Source organism: Mustelus asterias, chromosome 8 (assembly GCF_964213995.1).
Source record: "Mustelus asterias chromosome 8, sMusAst1.hap1.1, whole genome shotgun sequence".
NCBI lineage: Eukaryota > Metazoa > Chordata > Chondrichthyes > Carcharhiniformes > Triakidae > Mustelus > Mustelus asterias.
In genome coordinates this window covers 28,412,059-28,434,618 of record NC_135808.1, presented here as the reverse complement: position 1 = coordinate 28,434,618, position 22,560 = coordinate 28,412,059, and the positions used below count along the sequence as shown (strand labels likewise).

Here is a 22,560-nt window from a genome sequence, read left to right as displayed (position 1 = left end):
GGTAAATTGTTCTTTCATAAGAGTCGGTTCAGACTTGATAGGATGAAAGCCTCCTTCTGCACTGTAGATTTTCTGTGCATCTATGTACATCCACAGTGCTATCAGGGAGGGATTTCCAGGATTTTGACTCAGCAACAATAAAGGACAGGTAATATATTTCGAAGTCAGGAAGTAAGGACATGGCGGCAGTTGAAAACATGGATGAAAATTTGAACCATGAGGTGCTGCTCAACTGCAGACGTGGTTGGAAGTTTGCCTTGGGTCAAGCCCGACACACAAGTTAGGCAACTTGCAACTCTAAAACAGAAATAAAAATCAGCTAGAAATCCAAAAGAAGCAGATTTTCAATTTATTTAAGGAAGAGTCAGAGAATTAATGTAATTAGTATCTTTAGAATTTTATCCACTCAATGAATTTAGATGACTGACCTTCTCCCGTGAACGTGCATTAGGCTCTGATGACTTTGCTTTTGTGAAATAAAATTTGCTGAATGAATAAAAGAAACCTGATTTTTTGATTAAACATTTATTTAAAATTATAAATGCAAGTCTAATTACAGGGGTTATTGATATCGGCAGACACAAAATCCAATGACAAAATTAACATGGTTCAGTCCTTTTTTGATTGTAATTAATAGCAACCACAACAACAAAGTCCAATCCCTGCTTTCACTTATGGATTTGTTGGTGTTTTAATAGGTTGGATGACTGGGTAAATCCCTTCCCACACAGCGAGCAAGTGAATGGCCTCTCCCCAGTGTGAACTCGCTGGTGTGTCTTCAGGTTGGATAAGCGAGCAAAGCTTTTCACACAGTCAGAGCACTTGAAAGGTCTCTCCTTGGTGTGAACTCGCTGATGTGTCAGCAGATGGAAGGACTGAGAGAATCCCTTCCCACACACAGAGCAGGTAAATGGCTTCTCCCCAGTGTGAACCCGCTGGTGTGTCAGTAGGTTACAAGACTGACTGAATCCCTTCCCACAAATGCAGCAGGTGAATGGCCTCTCCCCAGTGTGAACACGCTGGTGTTTCAGAAGGTTGGATGAACGGGTAAATGTCTTCATACAGTGAGAGCAACTGTACGGCCTCTCCCCAGTGTGCATTCGTTGGTGTGTCAGCAGGTGAGAGGACTGGGTGAATCCTTTCTCACATATGGAACAAGTGAACGGCTTCTCCCCAGTGTGAAGTTGCTGGTGTTTCTGCAGGTTGGATGATTCCCTGAAAGTTTTCCCACATTGCAAGCAACTAAATGGTCTTTCCCCAGTGTGACTACGCTGATGAATCTCCAGCTGAGATGGATAATGGAATCCCTTCCCACAGTCCCCACACTTCCACGGTTTCTCCATGGTAACCCTGTGACTCTCCAGGTTGGATGATCACAGAGGAACTTTTGTCTCCTTGTTATAAATAACGTGATTTGTTTTAGGTTGTGTAACTGATGAAAGTTGGTTAAATTTGATGAACTGGAATGCTCTCCCAGTCTCACTTGGGTGCCTGTGTCTCCGTGCTTTTACAGTCACACTGGTGCTTGTAATCTTTTCCCACAGGCAGAGCAAACCAACATATCTCCTTTCACATTCAAAAGCTGATGATATTAAGGTGTTGGTGAATCAAGTGGATCTGTCAGATCTGGATGTGATGGTTAGCTTGATTGTCCGGCGTTCAAATCCTTCCCTTCAAGTACCCTGTAAAAGGAGTTTATAGAAGTTATCACACAAAGATCAGGGTAGAAATTCAGAATGGACAATTCTAGTTTCTAAGGAACATTCTTGCTCTCTTCCTTCTCCAAAGCAGCATAACCACACACTGTCCCTCCTCACCATGCTGAAATCCAAACCCATCACCACATTTACATGAGGGGTTACAAACTGTGGGTTCATGACGGACTTTCAGAGTGTCTGCAGCGCTGACAGTCACCACGGGATTGGCAAACACAGTTTCGTAAGGAGCAACTGATCAATTTTGATAATAATTAAAACAATGAAATGGGCCAAATAGAGCAGGGCCTCTTGGAGTATTGGATGCTGATTGGCTAGTCAGCCCATCATCTCCATGGAGTGAAGCAGCTTTTCTCTGATTGGGCACTTCATTTACTCCATTTCATTGTTGTGGGCGGAAGAGCCTGTGGCCAAGAGCAAGGATTGTTCTTGAGGCAGGACCGGGGCAAAATTAGGTGGTGACAAGCGGCAGCAGAGTGCAGAGGGTGTGGCAGTGGCATGGAGATGTAGCAGAGGGACCTCAGAGAGAGGTGAGTATGTGTGAGAGTAAGGGCACGCACGCGTGCGAGGTAGAGGGCAGGTGTATGTATGAAAAAGAGGGATGTGTGAGTGCGAGAGAGACATTATTGTGTATGCGAGGAAGAGAGATGTGTCCAATATGAGAATCAGCTTCCCACCATGCTTCCACCCATTAAAATTTTCAAAAGATAAGACTTAAAATTCTGAGAATAAAATAACTTCTTAATTATTACCAGAATACCCACCACTAAAGAGGATACTATTTCCAGGGGTAAATATTAAGCAGCCATGGCAGGGTGACTTCGCAGGAGTTAATGTGAGCGGTCGATGGAGCCGGCAAATTTATTTCTGATTGTATGCTTCCTGGTAATTCCTAATATATGCATAGACATAGTTAGAAAGTGCTTGCTTACATTTGATTTCTGTGTTCGCAGTTATTTTGTGCCAAAAAAGATATGTCAACTTTATGAGAATATTTGGGTTCCCTTATGCTCTTGGGTGGTCTCTCGGGTTCTGCAGCTTGAAAAGTTGAGGGAAACCTACAGAATTCATTTCCTCCACTTCCACTTTAATTCCCCCCTAATCTAGCCAGATTTATTTCTTTGACTCCTGTTGCAAAGTGAGAATAAAAACAATGACTTTCTCTGCTGGTCACTGGCACCCTGAAGCCCTACCTACTCTCTGCTCCATCAGCAAGGTGACGGTGTGTCTCCATGGCCTTATCCGGTCTAAAATAGAACCAGTGACTCTACTCATCCCAGATTGTTACCATGGGGCAACATGGGGCTTGTGGGTGCTTTCTAGGGCCTCAGGCCAACCCCAGCTGTTTACTCCTCATATTGTCCCCCTTATCTTTTACCCAAATGCTCACTTGACAGTCCCCTTAATTTGACAGCTGCTACAGCAACGTTTTTTTGTCTAAGATGTAAACCGGCCATAATCTGGTACAACTCTGTCAAATGTCCGCTCAGTCTCCTTTGTTCCAGGGAGAACAATTGCAGATGCTCCAGCAAAACCTTTCTGATAAATCTCATCTGCACCACCTCTCCAAATCTGTGAGGATAAGAACTGGATGCAAGACTCTAGTTGTGGTTGCATGAGAGTTTTATGAATGTTTTGCATAGCGTCAATACTTGTTGCACTCAATTACTTGATTTATGAAGTCAAAATCTCATATGCTTTTCTAATATGACATCTTTAAAGATTCACCTCCATGAACCCTCGGTTACCTGGACCCCTGTACACATTTCAGTACTGTGCCATTTAGTCTATATTGCCTCACCCTATCCCTTCTGGCACAATATATTACCTCAAAGCTCTCCATATTCCATGCCATCGACTAAATGTCCACCCATGCCATTAACCTATTGATGCCCTGTTGCAGTTGATATCACCCTCACAGTCTGCCACATCTCAGAGTTAAAAGCAGTATTTTGAGCACTGACCTTTGCTAGATACTACTGGCTAGCATTAAACTAGGGTGAGAAACAACTATCCAGCATAACGTGCTGTTTTCTGCTCTTAGACAATTTTTTCATCCAGGCTAACACCAGCCATCCTATTGCATGAGTCACAATTTTTGTTAAGCAGCATATTACCTGATATTTGGACAATTATTTATTCAATGTCCACATCGACATCTTCCATTGTATTCCCTTATCAAGCAATTGATACGTCATCAAAAAATTCAATGAGATCCATCAGACAGGATCTGTTTTTGCACAAATCAATACTGGTACTTCTTAATTAACTCAAACCTCCAAGTGTTGAAGTCTTTTGAAAATATGACAGAAAAAGTTGACAAAGGAAATGCTGTCATTGTGGTGTATGTGGTTTCCAAAAGACATTCGATACACAAAGATTTGCTACACAACAGGCTTGACAGGAAAATTTCAGCTCATGGAAAGTAGGTATTTGGATAAGAAATTGGCTGAGTGGCAGGAAAGAGAGTAGTGCTAAATAGTTGTTTCTCAGATTGGAGGCAGGTTTGTCGTGGAAATCCCAGGGGCCAGTGTTGGGACTCTTGCTCTTCTTGATTTATGTTAATCACCAAGATTGTGGCGTGCAAGGCGTCATATCAAAATCTGCAGATGACACAAAGAATGAAAGTGTTGTCAGCTGCGGTGAAGATAGCCTTGAACTTCAAAGGGACAATCATATTTCCTATTTGGACGGTAAAGTGGTAGATGAAATTGAATGCAAAGAATTGTGAAGTGATTCATTTTGGCAGGAAGAGCATGGAGAGATAGTACAAAATAAAGAGAGAAGCTCTTGAGATGCAGGAAATGGACCTCTGTGTACATGTACATAAGATACTGAAGGTTGAAAAGGGGATTCACCTGGCTAATTCCTGGGATAAGAGGGTTGTCCTATCAAGAGAGGCTAAATAGTCTGGGTCAGTATTCTTTGAGAGTTTAGAAGAGTGAGGGGTGATCTTATTCAAAAAATAAAAGACCCTGAGGTGGTTTGACAGGGTCAATGGTGAGATGTTTTCAATAGGAGAGTTTTGAACAAGGGAACATAGCTACAAGATAAAGGGACAGTCATTTAGAACTGAGGTGCGTAGAAATGTCTTCTCGCAGAGAATGGTGAATCTCTGGAAATCTCTGCCCTAAAAGGGTGGTGGAGGCTGGATCATTAGAATTATTCAAAGCAGAGTCGAATAAATATTTGGTAAATCAAGGATTAGAGGGCAATGGGGAAATGGCACAGAAAAGGAGTTGAGGCTGGCTTAGAACAGCCATGATCACATTGAATGTTGGGGCAGGCTTAAAGGGCCTTGTAGCCTACGCCTACTTCTATTTCTTGTGATACGAAGAAGTTACACAAACACTGTATAATACTTCCTCTGTTGCTTGCCTCCCTAAGAAGTCTGTCTCCCTTTCTTCTTTATAGATTTTCCTTAAAAACCCTTTCTTTGACCAAGCTTTTGGTTATTGATCAGAACATCTCTTTTAGTGCCTTGGTATCAAAATTTAGTTCATGATGATCCTGTGAAAATCCTTTTAATTTAATATATTAAAGGGACTATATAAATAGAAAGTGCTCCGGTCAACAATATTGTCATTCTTCATCAGCACTGTGTGAAAATTCTGTAACTCATGAGCTAACAGCAAAATGGGAGAATCTTCACCACTAGAACTCAGAGCTTCAAGACAGCCAACCAGCATCTTTTTTCAAATTGTTCATGGGATGCAGGTGCTGCTGGCCAAATCAGCATTTATTGCCCATCCCTAATTGCCTCTGAGAAGGTAGTGGTGAACTGCAGTCGGTACACCCACTGCTGCAATTAATCTTGCAGATGGTATGTACGACTGCTACTGCATGTTGGTGGTGGAAGGAGCGAATGTTTAAGATAGTGAGAGGGGAGCCGATCCAGTGGGCTGTTTATTCCCAGATGGTGTTGAGTTTCCTGTTATTTGAACTTCACTCATTCAGGCAAGTGGAAAGTATTCCATCTGCTAGACTGTGTTTGCTGAAGGTGGTGAGGGAACCAGCAAGAGGGGAAAAATACATACTTCATCTAATTCGCACCAAGCAGCCTGACACAGATGCATCTGTCTATGACAGCATCATTAGGAATAACCACATCACAATCCTTCTTGAGATATGGACCTGCCTTCATGTTGAGGATACCCTTCACTGTTCTGTGGAACTACCACCATGCTAAATTGAATAGATTTCAAATAGATTTAGCAACTCAAGACTGGGAAACCATGAAGCAGTGTGGGCCATCATCATCAGCAGCAGAATGGTGGTCAAGCACAATGTGCAACTTCATGGCCTGTCATATCCCCAACTCCACCATTAAGACGAAGCCAGAGGGTCAACCCTGGTTTAATAAAGAGCGCAGAAGGGTGTGCAAAGAGCAACACCAGGCATTCATAAAAATGAGGTGTCAACCTGATGAGGTTGCAGCAGAATACAACTTGCATGCCTTACAACATAACCAGCAAGCGACCACACAATGAGAGGAACAGATTTAAGCTCTGCAGACATTCCATACCAAGTTGTCAATGGCGTTGGAAACATAAACAACTTGCTGGAGGAGGACCATCCACATATATCTCCATCCACAATGATGGAAGATCATTGCAATCGATGCAAAAGATAAGGCTACATCAATTAAAACAATTTTCAACTCGAAGCGCCGAGTGGGATATCCAACTTGGCCTCCTCAATGTCTCCAGCCAATTAAATTCACCTCATGTGATGTCAAGAAACTGTTCACGGCACTGAAATCATAGAAATCATAGAAACCCTACAGTGCAGAAGGAGGCCATTCGGCCCATCGAGTCTGCACCGACCACAATCCCACCCAGGCCCTACCTCCACATATTTTACCCGCTAATCCCTCTAACCTACGCATCCCTGGACTCTAAGGGGCAATTTTTTTAACCTGGCCAATCAACCTAACCCGCAGATCTTTGGACTGTGGGAGGAAACCGGAGCACCCGGAGGAAACCCACGCAGACACGAGGCGAATGTGCAAACTCCACACAGACAGTGACCTGAGCCGGGAATCGAACCCGGGACCCTGGAGCTGTGAAGCAGCAGTGCTAACCACTGTGCTACCGTGCCGCCCGAATACTACAACAGCTATGGGCCGTGATGATATTCCGGCAGCAGTTCAGAAAGCTTTGGCTACAAAATATGATTCATCGCTTCCAAACTTTTCCAGTGCAGCTCTAACACTGGCATCTACTCGAAAACGTGGAAAGTTGTCCAATACGTCCTACACACAAAAAGCAGTACTAATCCAACTTGGCTAAATTACCACCCTATTAGTCTACTCTCGATCATCAGCAAAGGGATACCAGGGGTCGTCAACAGTGATGTCAGGTGGCACTTGCTTAGCAATAAGCTGAACATGTTCACGTTGGGTTCAGTCAGTATCACTCTGCTCTGAACCTCAGTACAACCTCATTTGAAACATGAACAAAATATCCAAATTCTGGAGACAAGATATATTGTGTTGTCTGTGGTTGGGGTGGGGTGCAGAGATCAGTCCTATTCAATTGGTCCACAAGATTTGATAAAAACAGCAGGAACCTTTGTAGTTAGTATGCATTAGATAGACTCCAATCCCCAACTGTCAGTAGCCTGTGGAGACCTCGATGATGTCACAGAGTGATCATGTGACGATCCTCTTGAATGTACCATGCCACACAACAAGATGAGATTGACTGCCCTTGGCATCAAGGCAGCATTTGACCACATCACCTGTCCCATCAAGGAGCCCTAGCAAAACTGAAATCAATAGGAACGGGGGGGGGGGGAAAGCTCTCCGTTGTTTGGATTCATAACTAGCACAAATTATGTTGGTTGTTTGTGAGATGTCAATCATCTCAGTTCCAGCACAAGGAGTTCCTCATGGTAGCGTCCAAAGTGCAACCATGTTCAGGTGCTTCATCAATGTCCTGCCATAAGATCAGAGTGGGGATGTTCACTGATGATTTCACAATCTTCAGCACCATTCACAACTCCTCAAATGCTGAAGTAGTCCTTGTCCAAGTTCAGCAAGATCTGAACAATATCCAGGCTCGCACTGACAAGTGGGAAGTAGTATCCATACAACACAAGTGCCAGGTAAAGACAATTCCCAAAAAGAGAGAATTTCAGCATCGGCCCTTGACATTCAAAGGTATTTCCATCTGTAATCCTTGCTATCAACATCCTAGGGGAGTGCTGGGAGAGTTACCATTGAGCAGAACTAGAACTACCAGATAAGTACTGTGGTAACAAGAGCAGCTCAAAGGCTAGGAACCATGCAGCAAGTAACTAACCTCCTGATTCCCCACAGCTTGTCCACCATCTACAAGCACAAGTCAGGCCTCGGATGGAATACACTCCACTTGTCTGGATAAGTGCATCTTCAACAACACTCGATGAGCTTGACACCATCCATGACAAAGCAGACCACTTGACTGACACCTTGTCCAGATACATTTATTCCCTCTACCACTGATGCACAATGGCATCCACAAGATAGTGCAGGAACAGACCAAGGATCGTTAAACAGTATTTTCAAACCCATGATCATCTGAAAGGTTAACGACAGCTGACACATCAGGACTCCAACTGGAAGTTCCTTTTAAGCCTCTCACTATCCGGACTTGGAAATATATCGCTGTTCCTTCACTGTTGCTGGGTCAAAATGCTGCAATTGCCAATTTAGCATCACTTTGGACGTACCTATACCACATAAACTTCAGTGACTCAAGAAGGCAGCTCACGTCCACCTCCTCAAGGTCAATTAGGGATGAGCAATAAATGTTCATCTCTCCAGTGATGCCCACATCCGATGAATAAATAAAAACTCCTGACCTTGGGGACGGTGAACAGATAGTGGGGAGTAATGTGGTGAACTTGTCACAGAAGGTCTGGCTTCTGACCTACTTTTCCAGCATGGTATTTAATGGGAATCTCCTTACGATCAATTGGGCATTGGCAAAATATTCTGTACTTGCTAGTGATGCTAACAGCCCAAAAATGAAGCAACAAAAAAAAAACTCAGTATACATAAAGTAAACTTAAAGACTCCAAAGAAACCCTGGTTCCGAAGGCATTACTCTTGTACATTGCACGGTCAGTGCATGTTTCACAGACGAATGACCCCTAGAATCTACCTTCTTTTATTTGTTTGTTCATGGGATGTGGGTATTGTTGGCTATCACAACATTTATTGCGATGTGGTTGACTCTCAACTACCCTCTGAGATGGCCGAGCAAGCCACTCAGTTCTGTCAATCGCTGCGAAGTCTCAACAAAGAAATGAAACTGGCTCTATCGACCCTACAAAGTCCTCCTTACTAACATCCGGGGGCTAGTGCCAAAATTGGGAGAGCTGTCTCACAGGCTAGTCAAGCAACAGCCTGACATAATCATTCTCATGCAATCATACCTTATAGATAACACCCTCGACACTACCATTACCATCTTTGTGATATGTCCTGTTCCACCAGCAGGACAGACCCAGCAGAGGTGGCGGCACAGTGGTATACAGTCGGAAGGTAGCTGCCCTGGGAGTCCTTAACATCGACTCTGGACCCCACGAAGTCTCATGGCTTCAAGTTAAACATGGGCAAGGAAACCTCTTACTGGTTACCACTTACCATCCTCCTTTTGGTGGATGAATCAGTATTCCTCCGTGTTGAACAAACTTGGAGGAAGCACTGAGGGTGGCAAGGGTGCAAAATGTTCTCTGGATGTGGGATTTCAATGTCCACCAACAAGAGTGGCATGGCAGCAGCACTATTGATCGGGCCCTAGAGGATCTTACCACCAGATTTAATGGGAATCTTCTTACGGTGGTGAAGCAACCAACAAGAGCGAAAAACATACCTTACCTCATCCTTACCAATCTGCTGGCTGCAGACACATCTGTTCATGACAGTATCGGTAAGAGTGACCACTGTTCAGTCCTTGTGGAGATGAAGTCCCGGCTTCACATTGAGAATAACCTCCATCGTGCTGTGTGGCACTATCATCGTGCTAAATGGGACAGACTTAGAACCGATCTGGCAACTCAAGACTGGGCATCCATGAGACGCTGAGAGCCATCAATAGCAACAGAACTGTACTCCAGCACAATCTGCAACCTCATCGCCTGGCATATCCCTCACTCAACCATGACCATCAAGCCAGGGGATTCAATGAGAGTGCAGGATGGCATGACAGGAGCAGCACCAGACATACCTAAAAATGAGGTGTCAACCTGGTGACACTACCAAACAGGACTACTTGCATGCCAAATGGCAAAAACAGCAAGTGATAGACAGAGCTAAGCAATCCCACAATCAACAGATCAGATCCAAACTCTGCAATCCTTCCACATCCAGTCGTGAATGGTGGTGGACAGTTAAACAATTCACTGGAGGAGGAGGCTCCACAAATATCCCCATCCTCAATTATGGAGGAGCCAAGCACATCAGTTCAAAAGATAAGGCTGAAGCATTTGCAGCAATCTTCAGCCAGAAGTGCCGAGTGGATGATCCATCTCGGCTTCCTCCAGTGGTCCCCAGCATCTCAGATGCCAGTCTCCAGCCAATTCAATTCACTCCACGTGATATCAAGCCAAGTTTGGAGGCACTAGAAACTGCAAAGGCAATGGGCCCTGATAACGTTCTGGCAACAGTACTGAAGACTTGTGCTCCAGAACTTGCTGCTCCCCTAGCCAAGCTTTCCAGTACAGCTACAACACTGGCATCTAGCCAACAATGGGGAAAATTGCCCAGGTATATCCTCTACACAAAAAGCAGAACAAATTCAACCCAGCCATTTACCGCCCAATCAGTGTGCTCTCGATCATCACTAAAGTGGTGGAAGGGTCATCGGCAGTGCTATCAGGCAGCATCTGCTCAGCAATAACCTGCTCAGTGATGCCGAATTTGGGTTTCGTCAGGGTCACTCAGCTCCTGACCTCATTACAGCCTTGGTTCAAACATGGACGAAGGTGCTGAATTCCAGAGGTGAGGTGAGAATGACAGCACTTAACATCAAAGAACAAAGAAAATTACAGCACAGGAACAGGCTCTTCGGCCCTCCAAGCCTGCACCGACCCTGCTGCCTGACGTAACTAAAACCCCCTCCGCTTCTGGAGACCATATTCCTCTCTTCCCATCTCATTCATGTACTTGTCAAGACGCCCCTTAAAAGTCACTACCGTATCCACTTCCACTACCTCCCCCGGCAACGAGTTCCAGGCACCCACCACTCTCTGTGTAAAAATTCTGCCTCGTACATCTCTTTTAAAACTTGCCCCTCGCACCTTAAACCTATGCCCCCGAGTAATTGACTCTTCCACCCTGGGAAAAAGCTTCTGACTATCCACTCTGTCCATGCCTCTCATAATTTTGTAGACTTCTATCAGGTCCCCCCTCAACCTCCGTCGTTCCAGTGAGAACAAACCAAGTTTCTCCAACCTCTCCTCATAGCTAAGGCCCTCCATACCAGGCAACATCCTGGTAAATCTTTTCTGTACCCTCTCCAAAGCCTCCACATCCTTCTGGTAGTGTGGAGACCAGAATTGAACACTATATTCCAAGTGCGGCTTTCAACTGAGTGCGGCATCAAGGTGTGCTAGCCAAACTGGAATCATTGGGTATCAGGGGGCAAACATTCCGCTGGTTAGAATAACACCTGGTACATCGGAAAATGGTTGTGGAGGGTCAGTTAACCCCGCTCCAGGACATCTCTGCAGGAGTCCCTCAGAGGAGTGTCCTAGGCTCAACAACTTCCAGCTGCTTCATCAATGACCCTCCCTCCATCATAAGGTTAGAAGTGGGGATGTTCTCCGATGATTGCACAATGTTCAGCACCATTCACGGCTCCTCAGATACTGAAGCAGTCCGTGTTCAAATGCAACAAGATCTGGGCAATATCCAGGCTTGGGCTGACAAGTGGCAGGTAACATTCGCACCACACAAATGCCAAGCAATGACCATCACCAAAAAGAGACACTGAACCACGAACCCTTGACATTCATTGGTGTTACCAACACTGAATCCCCCACTGTCAACATCCTTGGCATTACCATTGACCAGAAACTCAACTGGACTCACCACATAAACACAGTGGCTACAAGAGCAGGTCAGAGGCAAGGAATACTACAGTGAGTAACTCACCTCCTGACTCCAAAAGCCTATCCACCATAAACAAGGCACAAATCAGAAGTGTGATGGAATTGCTGGATGGGTCTATCTCCAACACTCAAGAAGCTTGAGACCATCCAGGACAAAGCAGCCCATTTGATTGACACCACATCTACAAACATTCAATTTCTCCACCACCGATGATCAGTAGCAGCTGTGTATACTATCTACAAAATGCACTGTAGCAATTCACCAAAGATCCTTAGCCAGCACCTTCCAAACCCCATGACCACTTTCATATAGAAGGACAAAAGCAGCAGGTACATGGGAACACCAACACCTGCAAGTTCCCCTCCAAGCCACTCACCATCCTGACTTGGAAATATATTGCCATTCCTTCGCAGTCACTGGGTCAAAATCCTGGAAATCCCTCCATAACGGCATTGTGGGTCAACCCACAGCACATGGACTGCAGCGATTTAAGAAGGCAACTCACCACCACCTTCTCAAGGGCAACTAGGGATGGGCAATAAATGCTGGCCAGCCAGAAATGCCTGTGTCCCACAAGTGAATAAACAAAAAATATTGCCAGGATATTCTGAGCCTTGAGAAGATGATGGTGAGCCACCTTCGTGTACCAAAGCCGTCCATGTGTTGTTGGTAGAATGCTTCAGGTAGGAAATTCCAGGAATTTGACCAGGCAATATTGAAGGAATGGTGATGTAGTTCAAAACTCAGAATTGTGTGATGCTTGGGGAGGAAAATGCCTTCCTAATCCAGTATTGGCAGTTGATAGGCCTGACTGTACTCCAAAGGACTCCACAAGAGCAACAGAATGTTTTATACATTACGTTCAATGAAACATCTCAAGATACTTCACAAGAACACCTGGAAACAAATTACAACACAGAGCCAAATGAGGAGATATTGGTCAGCTTATGAAAAGATTTGTCTAACAGGTACATTTTACATAGTGTCTGAAAGAAAGAAAGAAACAAAGAACAAAGAACAAAGAACAATACAGCACAGGAACAGGCCCTTCGGCCCTCCAAGCCCGTGCCGCTCCCCGGTCCAGGATTGAATCCTGAATCCAGGATCCCCGCCCAATTTTCCAGCCTATCTACATACCAATATCCTATCCACCGAGCTGTCCCCCACAGCTACGATGCTTTGTTCATTACAACCTATTAACTCACCCCCACCCCCCCATTCCAGACCATGTGATCTCCAGGGAGAGGCGAAAACCCAGAGTGAAAAACCCCAGGGCCAATATGGGGAAAAAAAAATCTGGGAAATTCCTCTCCGACCCCCTGAGGCGATCGAAACGAGTCCAGGAGATCACAATGGCCCTGATCGGAAAATGCTTCCCAACCCTAGTCATTTCCACTTCCACGAGAAACAAGGAACAATTAGCCCGCGCCGCTCCCTGGTCCAAACTAGACCACTCTTTTGTATCCCTCCATTCCCACTCCGTTCATATAGCTGTCTAGATAAGTCTTAAACGTTCCCAGTGTGTCCGCCTCCACCACCTTGCCCGGCAACACATTCCAGGTCCCCACGACCCTCTGCGTGAAATATGTCCTTCTGATATCTGTGTTAAACCTCCCCCCCTTCACCTTGAACCTATGACCCCTCGTGAACGTCACCACCGACCCGGGGAAAAGCTTCCCACCGTTCACCCTATCTATGCCTTTCATAATTTTATACACCTCTATTAAGTCTCCCCTCATCCTCCGTCTTTCCAAGGAGAACAACCCCAGTTTCCCCAATCTCTCCTCATAACCAAGCCCCTCCATACCAGGCAACATCCTGGTAAACCTCCTCTGTACTCTCTCCAAAGCCTCCACGTCCTTCTGGTAGTGTGGCGACCAGAACTGGACGCAGTATTCCAAATGCGGCCGAACCAACGTTCTATACATCTGCAACATCAGACCCCAACTTTTATACTCTATGCCCCGTCCTATAAAGGCAAGCATGCCATATGCCTTCTTCACCACCTTCTCCACCTGTGACGTCACCTTCAAAGATCTGTGGACTTGCACACCCAGGTCCCTCTGCGTCTCTACACCCTTTATGGTTCTTCCATTTATCGTGTCGTTCCTCCTTACATTATTCCCACCAAAATGCATCACTTCGCATTTATCAGGATTGAACTCCATCTGCCATTTCCTTGCCCAAATTTCCAGCCTATCTATATCCTTCTGTAGCCTCTGACAATGTTCCTCACTATCTGCAAGTCCTGCCAGTTTTGTGTCGTCCGCAAACTTACTGATCACCCCAGTGACTCCTTCTTCCAGATCATTTATATAAATCACAAACAGCAGAGGTCCCAATACAGAGCCCTGCGGTACACCACTAGTCACAGGCCTCCAGCCGGAAAAAGACCCTTCCACTACCACCCTCTGTCTTCTATGACATCTTTTTAGCCTGTCTTGATGCTCTCTCCACTCCCATTGTTTTGTTTCTTAAAGACTGGATTAGTTGTAAGTATTCGCATTCCAACCATTATTCATGTAAATTGAGTCTGTGTCTTATAAGTTCTGTTTGTGAACAGAATTCCCACTCACCTGAAGAAGGGGCTCAGAGCCTCGAAAGCTTGTGTGGCTTTTGCTACCAAATAAACCTGTTGGACTTTAACCTGGTGTTGTTAAACTTCTTACTGTGTTTACCCCAGTCCAACGCCGGCATCTCCACATCATTTCTATGACCAAGCCAGTTCTCCACCCATCTAGCCACCTCCCCCTTTATCCCATGGGATCCAACCTTTTTCACTAGCCTACCATGAGGGACTTTGTCAAACGCTTTACTAAAGTCCATATAGACAACATCCACGGCCCTTCCTTCGTCAACCATTTTGGTCACTTCTTCAAAAAACACCACCAGGTTCGTGAGGCATGACCTCCCTCTCACAAAACCATGTTGACTAGCGTTAATGAGTTTATTCCATTCTAAATGCGCATACATCCTATCTTTAAGAATCTTCTCCAACAACTTCCCCACCACGGACGTCAAGCTCACCGACCTATAATTACCCGGGTTATCCTTCCTACCCTTCTTAAATAACGGGACCACATTGGCTATCCTCCAATCCTCTGGGACCTCACCTGTGTCCAGTGACGAGACAAAGATTTGCGTCAGAGGCCCAACGATTTCACCTCTCGTCTCCCTGAGCAGCCTTGGATAGATTCCATCAGGCCCTGGGGATTTGTCAGTCTTTATATTCTCTAACAAACCTAACACTTCCTCCTTTGTAATGGAGATTTTCTCCAACGGTTCAACACTCCCCTCCGAGACACTCCCAGTCAACACATCCCTCTCCTTTGTGAATACCGACGCAAAGTATTCATTTAGGATCTCCCCTACCTCTTTGGGCTCCAAGCATAAGTCCCCACTTTTGTCCCTGAGAGGTCCGATTTTTTCCCTAACAACCCTTTTGTTCCTAACGTATGAATAAAATGCCTTGGGATTCTTCTTAATCCTGTCTGCTAAGAACATTTCGTGACCCCTTTTTGCTCTTCTAATTCCCCGTTTGAGTATTTTCCTACTTTCATTGTACTCCTCCAGAGCTCCCTCCGTTTTTAGCTGATTGGACCTAACATACGCCTCTCTTTTCCTTTTGACCAGTCCCTCAATTTCCCTGGTTATCCACGGTTCCCTAATCCTACCCTTCCTATCCTTCTTTTTTACAGGCACATGCCTGTCCTGTAGCCCTAACAACCGTTCCTTAAAAGACTGCCACATACCAGATGTGGATTTACCCTCAAACAGCCTCTCCCAATCAAGAGCTGCCAATTTCTGCCTTATCCCAATAAAGTTAGCCTTCCCCCAATCCAACACCTTACCCTTGGGACACCACTCATCCTTTTCCATCACTATCCTAAAGCTAACAGAATTGTGGTCACTATTTGCCACATGTTCCCCAACCAAAACTTTGAAGACCTGACCGGGCTCATTCCCCAGTACCAGGTCCAGTATAGCCCCCTCTCTAGTTGGGCTGTCCACATATTGTTCCAACGAACCCTCCTGTACACATTTAACAAATTCCTCCCCATCCAGAGTCCCTGCCCTCAGCGATTTCCAGTCTATACCAGGGAAATTGAAGTCTCCCACTACAACAACCCTATATTTCCTGCACCTATCCAGTATCTCCTGACATATCCATTCTTCCACTTCCCTTGGGCTGTTGGGGGGCCTGTAGTACACCCCCAACATAGTGACTGCGCCTTTCCTGTTTCTAAGCTCCACCCAGAGTGACTCGCTACACGACTCCTCCGAATGTCTTCCCTCTGCACCGCTGTAATATGCTCTCCAACCAATACCGCTACTCCCCCACCTCTTTTGGCCCCTCCTCTGTCTCGCCTAAAACACTTGTACCCTGGAATATTCAGCTGCCAGTCCTGTCCCTCTTTCAACCAAGTCTCTGTCACCGCAACCACATCCAAATTCCTCGTGCGCATTAAGGCCCCAAGTTCGTCTGTTTTACCTGCTACGCTCCTTGCATTGAAGTATAAGCACTCCAGACCCCCAGGCTCAGTGAGGTTGTCCTCCCCCAGAGTGCTCTTCTTCTTTGCCAGCCTTGTCCCAGCCCCAAGCTCGTCCCCAGCCACCACACTTATAGACCTAATAGTTTGATCCCCACCCCCCTGCCATACTAGTTTAAACCCCCCCGAACTGCATTAGCAAAGCTCCCAGCCAGGATATTTGTGCCCTTCCAACTTAGTTGTGACCCCTCCCTCTTGTACAGGTGCCATCCTCTCCTGAAAACCTCCCATTGGTCTATGAAAATAAAGCCCTCCCTCCTGGACCAGTCCTTTAGCCAGGCATTCATTTGAACCAACTCCCTATTCTTAGCCTCACTGGCACGAGGCATTGGGAGCAGCCCAGAGATGGCCACCCTAGTGACCCTACTTTTTAACCTATTTCCCAACTCCCTGAATTGCTCTCTTAGGACCCCCCTACTCTTCCTATCTACGTCATTTCCACCAATGTGTATAATGACATCCGTTTCTTTATCTTCCCCTTTTAATATGCCTCCTATCCGCTCGGAGACATCCGTGACCCCAGCACCAGGTAGGCAGACTACCATCCTGGAGTCCCGTTCGCCCCCACAGAATCGCCTGTCTGTGCCTCTAACTGACGCATCCCCCACCACTATCGCTCTCCTAACCCCTCTCTTCCCTTTCCGGGCCACAGAGCCTGACTGTGTGCCAGTGACCTGGTCACTGTGTCTTTCCCCTGGAGAGGCACACTCCTCCACACTATCTAAAACAATGTACCTGTTTTGGAGTGGGACAACCACAGGTGACCCCTCTTCTAACTGTCCACTCCCCTCCCCTCTCACACCTGTCACCAAGCCCTTCCTATTTTGAGACACCTCTGGAGTCCTCCCTTGTACTTTACCCTTCTGCCCTTTACTCCTCCTAACTGTGACCCACGTATCATTCTCCCGATGCCCCGGTGTAACTAGTTGCCTATAACTGCTGTCAATTTTTCTCCCATTTTCCCTGACAAGGTAAGGTCAGCGATCTGCAGCTCCAGTTCCCTAACACGGTCCCTCAAGAGCTGCAGTTCCACGCACCTGGCACATATGTGAACCTCTGGGAAGCTAGGTGTTTGCAGGAACTCCCACATCCCACATCGGAAGCACTGAACTGGCCGATCACTCATACCTGCCATTATCCTTTACAGGGTTGGGTAAAAAATAACTAGCCTTGCCTTGCCCTTTTAGCCCAAGCCCTGTGAGCCAAAGCCCTTATAGTGCACACTCTGCTACCCACTCACTCCACTGCCCGCTCCCGACGCTGCCCGCTGTATAGTGCAGACGGCTTTTTATGCTCCCGGCGAACCCCCCAAGTAACTGCCTTTTATACTAAGACTCAACCTCCCAGAATCCCCTTCAGCTGACCTCACTTCCTCAATTCAAAACCCTGAAAAAAGCCCGCGAAATATACTAGGAATACCCTTAAATGAATAAATGAATAATTAAATCACTTCTTAGCTTACTCTCAGCACTCCTGCTAAGACTCTCTCCCCCAGTCTCACTCCAGTTAAACAAAGAGCCAGCTTCAAATTTACCTCAGCTCCAGCTCAAACCAATGCCACAAAGTCTTTCAGAAGGAATTTAGATAAGCACTGGAAGGGAAATTGTTAGGTTTGGAGGATCAACTTCCACCACCAATGTCCTTCCTACCAGAAAGTGTTTCTTAATGGGCCAACAGTGCTCCTTGACAGGGTCCTATGAACAGAGCCTGCAAGAAAAGGATAGCAACATTATTGGATGCTGCAAACATGCAATGAAAACATGAGAAGATAGAGCAGAGAAAGTACCATTCAGCCCATTGAGCCAACTCCTCAATATGATCATACCTGATCTTCAGCCTCAACTCCATTTCCTTGCTCACTCCCTGAACCCCTTTGACTTCCTCAGAGTCCAAATAATCCGTCCATCTCAGCCTTAAATATATGTAATTATGTTGCACCCACAATCATCATAGCCAGGAATTCCAAATATGCACAACCCTGAGTGAAGAAATGTCTCCTCATCTCAGTGGAGATGATTGGCTTCTTATCCTGGCAGTAGAACATCATTTTGGCAACAATGATCATTGTACCCAAGCTTAAGGTTGGCAATGGAAAATGACAACTAACAATCTAGAGGAAGGAATGTTCAACTTTGGGGTAAAAATGGACTCGGGCTGAAAAAATTGGATTCAAAGTTTGACCAGAAAGGTTGTACCTGAACGGCTCTTTTCAGACAAGTAGTAGTTCAGGCATGATTGCGGTATTTTCCAACAAAGCAGAAAGATAGGGCAAACAAATTCAGAGCTTCCTGGGTAACACAAAAGAGATAGATATGAATAAGAAAATGTTTGCTACGACAGATATCACCCGAACATGAAAAAATAGGCCATTTGACCCCTCAAGACTGCTCCAATGTTTAATAAGAACTTGGCCAGTAGGCTGAAGTATGGCAGACCAAGATTTTTCAGATAAATGCGAGGAGTTGCACTTTGGCAAGACAAACCAGAGCAGGACTTACACAATTAATCGAAGGGCCCTGGGGTGTGCTGTCGAACAGAAAAACCTAGGGTGCAGGTACATGGTTCCTTGAGAGTGGCCCCACAGGTAGACAGGGTGAAGAAGGCATTTGGCACACTTTTCTTCATCAGTCAGAGCACTGAGTACAGAAGTTGGGATGTTATGTTACAACTATACAAAGCATTGGCAAGGCCACATTTGGAGTACTGCATACAATTCTGGTAACCTTGCTATAGGATGTTATTAAACTGGAAAGGGTGCAAAAAGATTTATTAGGATGTTACCAGGACTGCAAGGTTTGAATTATAAGAAGAGGCTGGATAGGCTGGGACTTTTTTCCTTGGAAAATAGGAGGACGAGGGACATAGATAATGTGCACAACCAAGGTTTTTTTCCCCCAGGTTTTTGGAGTCCAAAACTGGAGGGCATCGGTTTAAGATGAGATGGCAAAGATTTAAAAGGAACCTGAAAAAAAGTTTCAATTTTACCTCAACTCCAGCTCCAATACCAGAAAGTCTTTCAGAAGGAAATTAGATAAGCACCTGAAGGGAAATTGTTTTGTTTGGAAGATTGACTTCCACAACCAATGTCCTTTCTGCCAGAAAGTATTTCTTAATGGTCTAGCAGTGATCCTTGACTGCGTACTATGAGCAGCGCCTGCAATAAAAGAAAAGCAAAACTTTTTCCACACAGAGGGTGGCGTATATATATATATATGGAATGAGCTGCCAGAGGAAGTGGTAGAGTCGGGTACAATTATAGCATTTAAAATATATGGATAGGTACATGGATAGGATGGTTTAGAGGGATATGGCCCAAACACAGGCAAATGGGTCTAGTTCAGTTTAGAAAATCAGGTCGCCATGGATGAGTTGGGCTGAAGGGCCTGTCTCCATGCTGAATATCTCTAAGACCACAACAGATCTGTTTTATATTCCACCTTCCTTTTGATTCCCTTGCCTAAAAATAATTTAGCTATCTCTACCTTAAAAATAGTCACTGACCCCAGTTCCATGATTTCTGAGGCAGATTTCCAAAATTGCACAACCATCAACAAATTCTCCTCATCTCTGTGGTAAAGGGTGATGCCTAATTTTCAAACAGTGGCTCCCAGTTCTGGACTCTCACAAGGGGAAACATCCTTTTCACGTTCCCCTTGTCAGGGCATCCATGTCTGGGAAAATTGACCCTCCTAGACCAGGTTTTGCAAACAAATCTGAAAACCTCTCTCCATTATTGCTCATATCTCCAAATCCCTGTTTTCCCACAACTAGCTCATATCCTCTTTTCATTGTCTATCTTCATATTCATGACCCCATCGACATTACAATCTCTTTCTGTGGGCTGTTGTTTCCTATTGCCTTTTGCAGTCCTTGTTGAACTGGTCTTTATCCTTATCCCCAGAATTATTTGGGGGAGCAGAACACATGGGATTTCAGGTAATGTCTTGAGATGGATAGAAAGCTGGTTAGCAGATGGGAGCCATGATGTGCAGATGCCGGCGTTGGACTGGGGTCAGCACAGTAAGAAGTCTCACAACACCAGGTAAAAGTCCAACAGGTTTATTTGGCAGCACAAGCTTTTGGAGCACTGCCCCTTCATCAGGTGAGTGAGAGTTGTGTTCACAAACAGGATATATATAGACACAAACTCAATTTACAAGATATGGTTGGAATGCAAATCTTTACAGATAATCAAGTCTTAAAGGTACAGACAATGTGAGTGGAGAGAGGGCTAAGCACAAGTTAAAGAGGTGTGTTTTGTCTCCAGCCAGGACAGTCAGTGAGGTTTTGCAAGCCCAGGCAACTTGGCTATCAGTTTCTGCTCAGCGATTCTGCGTTGTCGTGTGTCATGAAGGCCGTCTTGGAGAATGTTTACTGAAGATCAGAGGCTGATATCAATCAGAAAGACATCCTTTCCCGCAGCCTATCAGGTCGACAACGTTGGCCGAGTTGCAAGAGTATGTGCCATGTACCTGGTGGATGGTATTCTTAAAGATGTCCCGAGGCATGGTACATTGGGGAGATCATGCAGACGCTATGACAACGGATGAATGAACACCACTCGACATCACCAGGCAGGAGTGCTTTCATCCTGTCAGGGAACACTTCAGCAGTCACGGGCATTCAGCCTCTGATCTTTGGGTAAACGTTCTCCAAGGCAGCCTTCACGACACACAACAAAGCAGAATCACTGAGTAGAAACCGATAGCCAAGTTCTGCACACGAGGACGGCCTCAACTGGGATCTTGGTTCATGTCACAGTATCTGTAACCCCTACAACTTGCCTGGGCTTGCAAAATCTCATTTACTGTCCTGGCTGGAGACAATACACACCTTTTTAACTTGTGCTTGGCCCTCTCTCCACCCACATTGTCTGTACCTTTAAGACTTGATTACCTGTAAAGACTCGCATTCCAACCATTATCTTGTAAAATGAGTTTGTGTCTATATATGCCCTGTTTGTGAACACAACTCCCACTCACCTGATGAAGGGGCAGTGCTCCAAAAGCTTGTGCTGCTAAATAAACCTAGCAGATGGGAAGTAGAGTTGGCACAAATGGGTCGTTTTCTGATTAGCAGTCAGTGATTAGTAAAGTTCTGCAGTGATCTGTGCGAGGACCCCCAACTGTTCTCATTATATTAATGATTTGGAGGAGGGAACTGATATATTATCATCAAATTTGCAGATGATACAAAGTTGGGTGGAAGGGTGAGCTGGGAGGAGAATGGAGAGATGCTTCAACATGAATTGGACAGGCTGACTGTGTGGGCATATGCATGACAGATGCAGTATAATGTGGACAAATGTGAGGTTATCCTCATTGGTAGCAATAATAGGAAGACAGATTATTACTTGAATGGGTGTAATTGGGAGAGGTGGATACACAGCAAGACCTCGGTCTCCTTGCGCATCAGTCGCTGAAAGTAAGTGCACAGGTACAGCAGGCAGTGAAGAAGGCAAATGGTATGTTGGCCTTCATAGTGAGAGGATTTGAGTACAGGAATAGGGGTGTTTTGCTGCCATTGTATAGAGCACAGGTGAGGCCACACCTGGAGTATTGTGTGCAGTTTTAGTGTCCTTATCTGAGGAAGGATATCCTTGCTGTAGAGGGAGTACAGCGAAGGTTTACAAGGCTGATTCCTGGGATGGCAGGTTGTCATATGAGGAGAGACAAAGTCAGTTAGGATTATATACAGTGGAGTTTAGAAGAGTGAGAGAGTATCTCATAGAAATTTATACAATTCTAACAGGGTCAGTCAGAGTAGATTCAGAAAGAATGTTGGGGGGAGTCCAGAACTAGGGGTCATAGGTTGATGATAAAAGGTAAACCTTTTAGAACTGAGGTGAGGAGAAATTTCTTCATCCAGAGGGTGGTGAATGTGTGGAATTCAGTACCACAGAAAGTAGTTAAGACTAAAATGTTACCTGATTTCAAGAAAAAATTAGAGGAAATTAGAAGAAATTAGCTCTTGAGGCTAAAGGAATCAAGGGATATGGGGGAAGGGGGGAGCAAGGAACAGGACATTGAATTTGATGATCAGCCATGATCAAAATGAATGGCACAGCAAGTGTGAAGGGCTGAATTGCCTACTTCTGCTTCTAGCTTCTATGTTTCTACGATGACATGGAATTTTAACATATGATGCTTTTTTCTGAAGGTTGCTTATATTATTTTGAAGTTGATTGGTTCCC

General features: G+C 45.3%; 1 protein-coding gene across 5 annotated transcripts in view; it reads right to left on the bottom strand.

Moving 5' to 3' along the window:
• Window positions 1-515: 515 nt before the first annotated feature.
• The window catches only part of LOC144496966 (uncharacterized), a 30,152-nt gene continuing 8,107 nt past the window's right edge, over window positions 516-22,560 (bottom strand). The window contains exons 1-3 of one of the 5 annotated variants that reach the window (XM_078217624.1): window positions 19,407-19,505; window positions 17,902-18,074; window positions 522-1,682 (exon numbers count right to left, since the gene is read on the bottom strand). In XM_078217624.1, coding sequence (XP_078073750.1) covers window positions 669-1,343 — 675 coding nt within the window. In that variant the 5' untranslated portion in view covers window positions 1,344-1,682; window positions 17,902-18,074; window positions 19,407-19,505 and the 3' untranslated portion in view covers window positions 522-668. Of the gene's footprint in view, window positions 1,683-17,901; window positions 18,075-18,562; window positions 18,656-19,406; window positions 19,506-22,560 lie in introns of those variants that run through there. The other 4 variants (XM_078217627.1, XM_078217622.1, XM_078217625.1 and 1 more) reach the window with 4 other exon arrangements.